Source organism: Aedes albopictus, chromosome 3 (genome assembly GCF_035046485.1).
Source record: "Aedes albopictus strain Foshan chromosome 3, AalbF5, whole genome shotgun sequence".
Classification (NCBI taxonomy): Eukaryota; Metazoa; Arthropoda; class Insecta; order Diptera; family Culicidae; genus Aedes; species Aedes albopictus.
In genome coordinates, this window is record NC_085138.1 from 61,655,068 (window position 1) to 61,667,379 (window position 12,312).

Sequence of the window (12,312 nt, forward strand, 5' to 3'; positions counted from 1 at the left end):
TCCACAAACGCAAGATCAAACCCGCGCAGCAGGACAGACACAGCCACAACCAAGTCAAACACCACCAAAAGGTCAGACACAAACATCTACTCAACCAGCTACACAAACCACAAACTCCTACCCAGTGATCCAATCAAGCTCTCAGCACACTTCCCCACAACCCACTACAGACCCACACGCCACTGTTACTCTGAAAGCTGTTAAGCAATCAAAAAATATGCAATCTCTCCCTCGACAAGTACTAATGTCAACCGCAATTGTTCGTGTGCAAGACCCGTTCGGAAACGTTTCGTTTGCTCGAACGTTGCTGGACTCCTGTTCAGAGTTTTGCTACGTCACGACCAGCTTCTCTAAGAAGCTCAAGCTGAATGAGACTCCAGCCCTCTTGAAGGTGGAAGGAATCGGCAGCGGAAGTGTCACAGCGACGAAATCGGTGGAAGCAAGGGTTCAACCTCGACAAGCAACACTCTCCGCCTTCGACGAAGATATGCAGTTCTACGTCCTGCCCAAGATCACCCGGACGTTGCCGATCAGCCCTGTCCAAGTGAAGGTACTGGAGATACCAAGCGACATCGTGTTGGCGGATCCGACCTTCGGAGAACCTGGTCCCATCGATATGATCATTGGTGCTGAATTCTACATCGATCTTCTTGCTGCGGGACGACGAAAGCTCTCGGATAGTGGTCCGACTCTGCAGGAAACCGTTTTCGGATGGATTGTGTCTGGTAGAGTTCCAGAAGTTCCTGCCAACATTCCAAGAACGTCGACTTTCGTCAGCACGATGGTTGATCTGCAAGAACTCATCGCCAAATTCTGGGAGCTGGAGACGTGTCATATCAACAGCACGAACTCAGTGGAGGAAACAGCGTGTGAGGAGATTTTCAACAGAACTACCACCCGAAACGGAGAAGGGAAGTTTGTCGTAGCCCTTCCACGAAGGGAGCACGTCATGGAGAAACTAGGCGAGTCCAAAAACATCGCTATCAAGCGGTTCCTGAGCCTCGAAAGGCGGCTGGACAGCGACCAGGAACTGAAGGCGATGTACACTGAGTTCATTCATGAATATCAGCTAATGGGGCACATGAAGCAAGTCCCCGAGGAGACCGACAGTGAAGCACCAGTCTACTACTTGCCGCATCATGCGGTGTTGCGTCCTGACAGCACGACCACAAAACTTCGTGTTGTCTTTGATGCCTCGTGCCGCACATCAACGGGAGTGTCGCTCAACGACGCGTTAATGGTGGGCCCTGTGGTCCAGGATCCTCTCCTGGCGATTCTACTACGGTTTCGCCTCCATCGAATAGCGGTAGTGTCGGATGTGGCAAAAATGTACCGGATGGTGCTCACCCAACCAAACGATCATCCTCTCCACAAAATTGTGTGGCGTGATTCGAAGGACCAGCCCTTGAAATTCTTCGAACTCACGACTGTCACGTATGGTACGGCAAGCGCGCCGTATTTAGCGACAAGATGCCTCAAGAAGCTTGGCGAAGATTGCGCAGCCACGCATCCAGTGGCATCTGAAGTGATCCAGCATGACTTTTACGTCGACGATATGCTGTCGGGCGCCGATAGCATCGAGGAAGCCAAAACGTTGGTGAAGCAAGTCAAGGACGTGTCGGACTCGGCAGGATTCAGTCTCCGGAAATGGAATTCAAACTCAAGCGAAGTTCTCCGTAGCATTCCGAAGCACCTGCGAGATGATCGCTCCATGCTTGAGCTTGATTCGTCCAATGCAACAGTGAAAACACTGGGACTACGGTGGAATGTGGGCTCCGACGAATTCCACTTTTCCTTTCCTCAATGGAAGTCCAATTCCTCGACCATCACTAAGCGAAGCATACACTCCGACGCAGCGTGCCTGTTCGATCCTTTAGGACTAGTCGGTCCGGTTGTTGTGCAGGCGAAAATCTTCATTCAGCAGCTGTGGCGGCTGAAATGCGGCTGGGATGACCCACTGGATGAGTCGATACAGGAAATGTGGAGAGAATATCGGCAGAACTTGATGGCACTCGAAACGCTTACTATTCCCCGCTGGGTTGGACTCAGCAACGATTGCGTTTCCGTTCAACTGCACGGATTCAGCGATGCGTCAACAGTCGCGTACGGAGCGTGTCTCTATCTTCGTTGCGTTGCTTCAGACGGGTCCGTTACTGTGCGGTTAATCACATCGAAGTCTCGAGTGGCTCCTCTTGAGAATCTGGAGCAAAAGAAGAAGAAAATGACGATTCCCCGGCTCGAGCTGTCGGCTGCACTCCTGTTAAGTCACCTCTACGAGAAGTTCGTCCAAGTCAAGGCTGTACCTACTGCGTTTTTCTGGACGGATTCCACAATTGTTAATCACTGGCTCGGATCTCCTCCGTCTCGTTGGCAAGTGTTCGTTGCCAACCGAGTATCGGAGATACAACATCTCACCCAAGGCGGAACGTGGAGCCACGTAGCGGGAATCGAAAATCCTGCGGACCTGATTTCTCGTGGGATGTCGCCAGCACAACTCCAATACGAAAGGCGCTGGTTCGAAGGTCCGCAGTGGTTATTACAGGATCAATGCTATTGGCCTCAAACGAGCCAAATCTCCGAAGTTCCAGAAGACGTCACGCTTCTGGAAGAGCGTGCATCTCAAGCGTTTCCCACACAGGGAGTTCCTCCGAATGAGCTGTTTGGACTACGATGGTCGTACCAGGAGCTGCAGCGCATTGTAGCCCTTCTGATCCGCTTCAAGCACAATACTACAAATCGAAGTTCGAAGCGAACTGGACCTGTCTCACTAGAAGAATTAGAGGAAGCACTGATCGTCCTAGTGCGTCAAGCTCAACGTGACAGCTTTCCGGAAGAAATGGCAGATCTTGGAAAACAAGGAGAAGTGAAATCATCGTCCAGGATCAAATCGTTGTACCCTATCTTGAAGGCAGGCATCATATGCGTCGGTGGCCGTCTTGCCAATGCTCCAGTTCTCGAAACTCGAAAGCATCCGTTCATTTTGGATCATCGTCATCCGCTAGCAATAGCGTTAGCTAGACACTACCACTATAAGTTTTACCACGCTGGACAGCAACTACTAGTAGCAACCCTTCGCGAAAGATTCTGGCCAACGAATGCGAACAGCTTGGCGAGAAAAGTCATCCACGGATGCATTCCGTGTTTCCGAAGAAAACCAAAGGTCATCGATCAGCTTATGGCTGATTTACCAGTGGAGCGCGTCACTCCATCGGCTCCATTTTTGAAGGTCGGCGTGGACTACTGCGGACCTTTCCACATCAGCTACCCCAACCGGAAATCCAGCCCGGTGAAGTGCTACGTTGCAGTGTTTGTCTGCCTGTCGGTGAAGGCAATTCATCTGGAGCTCGTCGTGGATTTGACAACTCAAGCATTCATTGCGGCTCTAAGACGCTTCGTCGCTCGGCGAGGCCGACCACAGCTCATCATGTGCGACAACGCGACTACGTTTGTTGGAGCAAATCGAGAGTTGAAGGAGCTTTGCAAGCAGCTGAGCGACAGAAAATTCCAAGATCCCGTTATCAAGGAAGCAGCAAACGATGGCATTGAATTTAAGTTCATCCCTCCACGCACGCCAAACTTCGGTGGTCTGTGGGAGGCTCAAGTAAAGTCCTTCAAAACCCACTTCAAGAAATCAGTAGGACTCCGAACGTTGAAGAACGACGAAATGCTGACGGCTCTTGCCCAAATCGAAGCGGTCTTAAACTCTAGACCGATGACTGCTATCAGCAGCGATCCTACAGACTACGAGGCCCTAACCCCGGGGCATTTTCTTGTGCAGCGTCCGCTAACTGCTGTAGCGGATCGAACCTTCGACGATGTCTCCATCCACCACCTGAAGATGTGGGAGCAAGCGCAGTCTCTCACCCAGCAGTTCTGGAAGAAGTACAGCACCCAGTACCTTTCGGATCTGCAGAATCGTGTCAAATGGACGAAGAAGAAGGACGACATCGCTGTGGGTGCGATGGTTCTTCTCAAAGAAGAGAACACACCGCCACTGAGGTGGCCACTTGGCAGAGTGGTAAGGGTGTTTCCTGGTACTGACGGGCATGTTCGTGTTGTCACGGTACGTACCAAGGATGGTAGCTTCGACAGAGGCATCACCAAGGTCTGTCCCTTGCCTATTTGGGACAATGAAATTGCTCAACAAAACTCCAATCAATAAGTACTCTACGAGTGCTTCGCCTCAGACCCCATGGGTCACCTCGATGAAGTCCAAAGATCATCCGTCAGTCTACAATTGGTGAAAGGTCAAGTCTCGTCAAGTATCGTCTGTGTATGTTTGTCCAAGTCCCTCGTCTTGGTAAAAGGTAACACTGAAGCAATTCAGTTCAGCATGGGAGATAGCATCTACTCCCGCTCCGGTGCACTGGGCACCTGCGGTGGCCACTTGGTCATCGCCAAGCTAAGTTCATTTCTAATCCGTTCTGTGTCTTCGGTAGCACTGCATCCGCTACCACCGCATCCCCTGGAGACAACCATGGTACCATCTCCAGGTCACCTCCCTCGTTTGGTTGGCAATGGGCCCGGCCAGCTCTACCGTCAATCGCTACGACCGAGGACAAGATAGAAGCCTTCCACTGGAACCAACACCCGCAAGGCGCTACTCCAAGGAGAACTCTCAGGCACCACTACTGCCTTTGTGGGGTAAGTTGTTCCAGTTTCGGAAAAACTACACACAGAATACTACATAATTCCTTCCCCGAGGAAATCACCAATCGATGCACTTTAACCACCACCCCGGCGGCGGCCCGTACAAGACGAAGCCGTCCAAGATGATCACTACCCAAGCAAATGCATCAACCGATGCAACCCGACAGACGAGAAGATCGACCACCAATGAACCACGACGAGACGAAGAAGCAAACCCACAAGATGAGAAGAAGCTGCACCCGCAGGATCCCGTTGCATGCGTACTCTGCAACCGCTGTACAACACGGTGCGACGACGTAACCGAGCAAGCCCACGAAGAGAGTCGACTGAGGTCGACGAAACCACATCCCAGATGAGAGCAGACCCGAAGAGCCGGTAACCCATCGGCCAAGATGACGTGATCGAAGAAGACCTACCTCAATCCATGATCCAACTTGTGAACTATAGTGAATTTAAGCATATTCAGTTACGAAGTGTTCCAATTTGCCACTATTATATAGTATTAAGTAATTGAATTCCAAATGATCAAATACTAGCTAATATTAGAATTCGTTTGAAACCAGCCGGTTTCAAGGGGGGCGGCATGTTTGCGAACAACCGTCTAGTTAACCCCAAGTTGCGCTAAAGCCCCGTATAACAGTTACGAGAATTACTCTTCTCTCATTTCTTGGTAAATCCGATCGTACACGATCGCAGGTAGGCAGTAGGCAGAGTGATCGATAGATCGATCGCTAAGAGAAATTTTCAAATATAATTAGTGTACCACGAAGCTCGGTTGAATATAGTTTATTTTTTTCAAACCGCGTACCGCAGTGCCGAATTTCTTGTGCATCCGAAAGTTCAAGTGTACCTAGTGTCGAAGGAGTGAAGTGTGGCTCTGGAACTGCATTTTTTGCAACCTTTTTAATACAGTCCACTAGTGTGCTGCAGTCCAGAACAGCATTCTTGACGGAATACCTGGAGGATATTCTAAAGGAATTTTAGGAGGAATCTATTAAGTAATTCGTAGAGGAATACCAGAAAAAAATCCTGAAGAAATCGCAGATGGAGTTCTTCGACAGATTCGGTAGAAATCCTTAGAAGAGTTTCTGAGAAAGTCCAGAAGGAATCCCGGAAGCAATTTCAAGACGAATTACCAAGGGAATCCCTAAACAGTTCCTGGAGGAAGTAATGAATCAATTCCTGGATGAGTTTTTTTTAAGGTACAAGGAGGGGTTCCGGGTCATTTGGCCGAATGCCGTTTGGCCGAACGCCGTTTGGCCGAAAGGGTCATTTGGCTGAATGCCATTTGGCCGAATGCCGTTTGGCCGAAAAATAAATGATGAACTTAAGTCACCACGTCACTATTCCTCGCATCAGTATAACTCGATAGAACAGCCTGTGATTCAAAGAAGCAAAAATCTTTGATAAAATATTGACAGATTCAACGCCAGCTCATCCCTGAATGTCAAAACTAGAAAGAATTAAAAAAAGGTAATATTTCTGATGATCATATTGATAGTTGGAATGTCAAAAACTTCCTCTGAACCCTTTGAACATAATTCGGCCAAACGGCTTTCGGCCAAACGACCATTCGGCCAAATGGCCGTACACCACAAGTAATTCCTGGAGGAACCCTAAAAAGAGTACCTGGGAGAATCTTTGGAGGATTTTTTAAAATAAGTAGTTCCAGAAATAATCACAGAAGGAACTCCCGAGTTAAGCTCTGCAGAAATTCTTGGAGGAATCCCTGGAGGATATCCTAGAAGAATGCCCGTCGAGATTAATGGAGGAATCTCTAGAAATACTCCAGGAGGAATCTCTAGAAAAATTCTTAGAGGAATTTCTGGAGGAATCTCTAGAGGCATTTCTGAATTAATCCCTGGATGAAGTTTTAGTGAAATCCTGGATGAAGTTTTAGGAGGAATCCCTGAAGAAATCCCTAGAGGAATCCCAGCAAAAAAATCCTGGAGAAATTGCAGATGGAATCCTTGGAGAAATCCTGAAGGAATTCTGAGAAGAACTCGAGGAGGAACTACTTGAGGAATTCCTGTAGCAGTTCCTGAAAAAAAAAAAACCGGGAGGAATCCCGGAAAAATCCAAAAGGAACTCCTGAAGCAATTTTAAAAAGTGCTTCTGGAGGAATCCTAGAAGGATTTTTTTAAATAATCCCTGGAGTTGTTCCTGAAAGAATCACAGAGAATATTCCCGGGTGAATTCCTGGAGAAATTCTTGAAGAAAAACCTGGAGGAATCCCGGAAGCAATCCCATGAGGAATTCCATAGGAAATCCCAGGAAAGCTTTCTTAATAAATTCCTGGAAGAATTTCTGTAGGAAAAAATATGAAAGGAAGGAAGTTATGGAGAAAATCTTGTAGGAATTTGTCGATGCATCCTTGCAGAAGTATTTGTAAAAAATTCTGAAGGAATTGTGGGAGGATTTCTTGAATAATTTCTTGGAACAAACCCTGAAAAAGAAAACTATTTAAACCCTGCAAGATGCCAATGCAAGAATTCACGAAGGAGAAACTCCTGGGCAAGTCCCTTGAGGAATTTCTGGAAGAAAGTTTCTGAATAAATGCCTAAAGGAATTTCTGGAAGTGTCTTTAAATGAATTCGTAAAGAAATCCCTGGTATTTTGATCTTGGCATGACGTTTGTTTGAATTGAATACAAGTGAAATACAAGATACAAGCACCGTAGCACATAACTGCACTCTATAGCAGCATATGGTTTTACAAAGTCCTTATTTTTCCTTACCGGAACCGGTTCCAGCATATCTTAACAATTCAACCAAACTTGTTATTTGGTAAAATTCTATGATAAGATTAAAGTGGTTCTCTTGGAGAAATATTTGGCAAAAATTCCTGTGGTTCTCAAGAAAAAAAAGGTTTGATACCTATATGTGGATTAAAACCTCAATTATTATATTAGTTTTTTTTATTTTTTTTGGAACTCTGAATTATTGATAATCTTTGAGTTGGCTCGAATAAAAAGAAAATCTGTCGGCCAGAGGGGGGAGGGCACGGCGCCCCCCCCCCCCCGACCCCTCTGGCTACGCCCTTGAGTAAAGACGTAAAGGGCAACATATATCAGTGTAAACTACTTACTGTCCATCGATTTTTTTTTCTGACTGCTGCATTGCAATTCAATTCCGCAAAACTGACCCATATGACAGTTCGATCGAACTTATTTAATTATGGGCAATCGCTTTCGAGTGGAGCTGGAGTGGTAATTCATGTGATGGGGAACTGAGCTTTTCCATTCTATGTGAGATATGTATGTCCTGTGTGTGTGTATGATTCAGGTGCTTCCTATCCAGGTAGCACAAAATTGTGTGTGTTTCACCGAATGAATGTGCCTTTCGCAGCGTGGCAGTGCACCGAAGGTAAACATTATTTCTCTACGGCACCGGATAGCACCCATCATAAAGCAAATTCTGAACACGTTCGAACAGTTTATTTATCCCTGGTGTGTGCTGCGTTTGTTTGGTACGGGGAAAATATTTCTATCTGGGCATTGAATTACGTAGGCATTGGGAAAACTTTGCCAGAGTGGAACCTGATCGAGCGGAAAGGTTCCTTTTTTGTTCTCCTTTTTCCACCCTTAGTTCCTCTGAATGGGTTAGAAATTTATTGGTGGGTGAATGCAAGTTATTCTAATTCGCAATTGTTTGTGGTAAGGTCAGTTTAGGGTGTTGGTGGATGCAGAAAGAAGTGGTGGAAGTTAAATTCGATTTCTGACGTGATTGACTGAAAGATGACGAGTGAACCGTAGAAAATTATGTTCAAATCTCGACTTAAATAGTTTGAAAATTTAAGTGGCTCCGTAGCTTGGAGGAATTGGAGGCGCACATTCATCGAATTAAGAGTCGTGGGTTCGTTTCTCGCCGGAGTACGTGTATTAGTTATTGCAATTTATGTTCCGTTTTTGTCCATCGAACACTTGTTTGGGGCTGTCCATAAACCACGTGGTCATGAGGGGGGGGGGGGGGTGGGGGGTTCGGCCAATTACCATTTTGTATGGACAAATAAAAAAAATTGTATGGACAAATGAACACGCGGGGGGGGGGGGGGTTGATGGTTGGAAAGTCCCAAAAAAATGACCACGTGGTTTATGGACAGCCCCTTTCTATTGTGTACAAGATCTTCAAAGCATTTCCACGTGTAGTTTTCACTAGGTTTGGTTCAGCATAATAAAGAGAAATGTTCACGCCAGATAGTTCGTTTGCCTACTGAAATCAAACTTCAATCAATTCATCTACTTACGTAATTGTGCTCCAGGTCCGGATGGTCCGATTCCAAACCGTCATCCAGAATCGTCACCACGACGCCCTTCCCCGTCACGCCCTCCTTCCAGGCTGGAATCACATTCATGTCTAGGCCGTTCCCTCGATTCTGCAAAAAAGGTTCGAACACAAACTCGAATTAGTCTCACCACGGATTTGTTGCAGGCGTTGACGTTCTCAACTCACCAGGTACCACATCTCGCCCCACTTGGGGTCGTTCAGCTGTATCGTGTAGGGGCTTTTGAGGGATCGAAAGTCCCGCTTCGGACGCCGTTTGGCTCGCTGCTGTTTCGCCCATCGCACCCGATCGTCACCGTCCAATCGTTGCTGGTGGTGTCCAGAAGGATTGAGCGATCGTTTCTGCACGTGCCGGTGCTCGAAGTGGTAGTACCCGTCGAAGATCTGCAATGGGGGAAAATCAAATTGAAATCCGGTTAGAACTGTATACCAAAATAAAGTTGACAATAAAACATTTCGGATCAATTGTTTCCGATTTATGTAGATATCAGGAACAGATTGCACCACCGGATGCAAATTGATAAAATTAAGTATAAATTATGCGTGTAGGATATTGGAATATGCATCGGGCGTACGCTACAGACCGACCGACATGACATTCCAGCGACTACGCCCACGGAAAACTGTTTTGTCAGCTAGCAAATATTTGCATTTTGAAATTCGCTTACCACAACAGCCAAACTATGATCCACGGGCATGGCATATGGCACGCGGGAGTGGATATTCATCATACGCATAGTGGGCAAGAATGCAATCGAAACAATATTTTTAAGTAGTTGCTGGTTTTCAGTTTGGTTTACTACCATATATACAAACAAAGTTTAAAAATATGGTAACAGAATCTGTAAAAATACTTGTTTTATACCTTGATTAAAAAAGATATACTTTAACATCACAAGTAACACGTAGCCAAGCACTGAATAAACAAAATTACTGAAAGTGTTGAATGGACTCCTCTTGTGTTTTAGTATTCATTACGGATCCCTTCACGATTTATTTTCGGAAGTTTTATTCATTTATTTATAAGTTACTTTTATTTAGATTTTCTTCAGATTTTATTTTTTTAAATAAGGCTGATACAAATTTTATTTTGACTTTTTGTCTCCCCCCCCTTCAAAAATTTTTGGCTGGATTTTGCATTTTGAGGGGGCAGATAAAAAAATATTTATCAAAATTTCGGGTCTTGCTCAAAACTCTTTAACAAATCCGATGAGTTTTAAATATTTTTCAAATTAAATACTTTATTATTTTTATCCCCCCCCCCTCGACCAGTCAACGAGTGGTGGGACAAAAAGTGAAATAAATATTTGTAACGGCCTAATTTCTTGAAAGTTGAACTTCATTTACTTTTATGTTCTTCTTCAAGCAGGAGAACAGGAGGGTTTTGTTAAACTTTTTTTTTTCAGCAATTTCTACAAATTGCAAGAAATCCGATAAGTAATTCAAAAAACAAAACCAAAACATAATTTCTGATGGGGTTTGAAAAGAATCCCAGCTGGAAGCTCGACCTGAATCCCTCAAACAATAATTGAAGAAATTTTCGGAGAAACGACTAGATAAATTCCTTGAGAAATGCAAAATAAAAAAAACGGGAAGAATCTTTGAATGCCCAGTAGGTTCCAGGCACGAATACCTAAAACAGTCCCGCCAAGATTCCCTGAAGGAATCTTTGAAAGAATACCAGGAGGAATCCCGGAAGGAATCCTAGCAAGAATCCCTGAAGTAATGGTTTGCGAAATCCCCGAAGGAATCTGTGAAGCAATCCCTGCCAAGAATCTGTGAAGCCAAGAATCCCTGAAGGAATGTATGAAAAAATACCAGGAGGAATGCCTGAAGAAATCCTAGCAGGAACCCCTGAAGAAATGCTTTACAAGAAATTCCAGAAGGGATCTGTGAAGCAATTTCAGCAGTAATCCCTGAAGGAATGCCGACTAGAACACGTGAGAAGCAACGGAAGGATTTCTGGGAGGAATATCTGGTAGAATCCAGAGAGGAATCTTGGTTGGAAGTTCGGCAGAAATCCCTGAAAGAAGAAATCCCGAGAAGAATTACTGGAGAAATCCTTGGATGAATCTTGAGAGGAATACCTGAAAAAAATCTCAGGAAGAATCTTTCAAGGAATACCAGCGGGAATCCCGGTAGGTATACCTAAAGCAATTTCACTAGGATTTTCTGAATAAATCTCGACAGAAATCTTTTGAAAGATTACCAGAAAGAATCCGTGAAGTAATCTCAGCAGGAATCCCTGAAGGAACGCCAGCTGGAATACCTGAAAGATTCCTTCTATGGTTATCTTAAGCATGCCCTTGAATCCTTAGAAGAATCATGACAGGATCCCGACTGCAAGCTGAGCAGAAAAAATCATAGTGGGGTCTTTTACGAAATCCCAGAAGGAATCTTCGAAGGCATTTCAGCAGAAATCCCTGAAGGATTACCAACTAGATTACCTTAAAGAATTCTAGAAGGATTTCCTATAGCAATCCCTGTAGAAGTCCCTGAAGGGATCACACGAGCAATCTCTACATGTCTAGAGGAATCCTAAGAAGAGTATCGAGAGGAATGCCTTATGAAATCACGAAGAGTTTCTGAAGGTATCTCGAGAAAGTCTCACTTTATCTCATCTCAATTTTTACCCTACTCTCTACCCTTTTCATCTATACTACCCTCTACTCTACGCTCTATCCTAACCATCTACCTTACTCTCTACCCTAACCTTTACCGTATCGTCTACCCTACTTTTTACTGTACCCTCTCCCCTACCCATTCACCCTATTCTATTCTATCCTACCCATCCTACCCCTACCCTATTCTACAATATCCTCCATCCTACCGTCTACCCTAGCTCTCTACTGCGACCCCCTACCCTACCCTCTACTCTCACCATTCATGATACCCTCTCATTAGCGCTCTATCCTCACCGTCTACTCTATCGTCTACCCTACCCTACCCTCTATCCTAACCCTCTACTCTAACCCTTCACTCTACCCTCTACCCTAACCCTATACTTTATCCCCTACCCTACAATATATCCTAATTCTCTCTATCCTTTATCCTAGCCCTCTACTCTACTGTCTACCCTACGCTCTACCGTCTACCCTCCCCAGTGTTGGTAAAAACTGGAATTCTCAAATCGCATGGTTGAGTTGTTTCACGCGCGATTCTTGACTCGCCAAACTCACCGCCGAAAAAATCATGCATGAGTTGACTCGCGATTTCACTCATTGCTTTATTTCTTGGCGTTCTTATTATTTATATCCAAGTTTTTAGGATTATATGATAGAACAAAAGCAAATCTAGCGTACAATAACATTGAATGCCGTTCGAATTGATTTGGATTCGTTTTACAAGCGAACGAGACTTCGGCGCTTCACTCGTGAGA

At 45.3% G+C, this 12,312-nt stretch overlaps 1 protein-coding gene across 1 annotated transcript in view; it reads right to left on the reverse strand.

Annotated features, from left to right (window-relative positions):
- LOC134290210 (furin-like protease 1) overlaps nt 1-9,670 on the reverse strand; it is a 132,538-nt gene extending 122,868 nt beyond the window's left edge. The window contains exons 1-3 of the mRNA XM_062857281.1: nt 9,602-9,670; nt 9,102-9,317; nt 8,896-9,024 (exon numbers count right to left, since the gene is read on the reverse strand). Coding sequence (XP_062713265.1) covers nt 8,896-9,024; nt 9,102-9,317; nt 9,602-9,670 — 414 coding nt within the window. The remainder of the gene's footprint in view (nt 1-8,895; nt 9,025-9,101; nt 9,318-9,601) is intronic.
- Between the last annotated feature and the right edge of the window lie 2,642 nt (nt 9,671-12,312).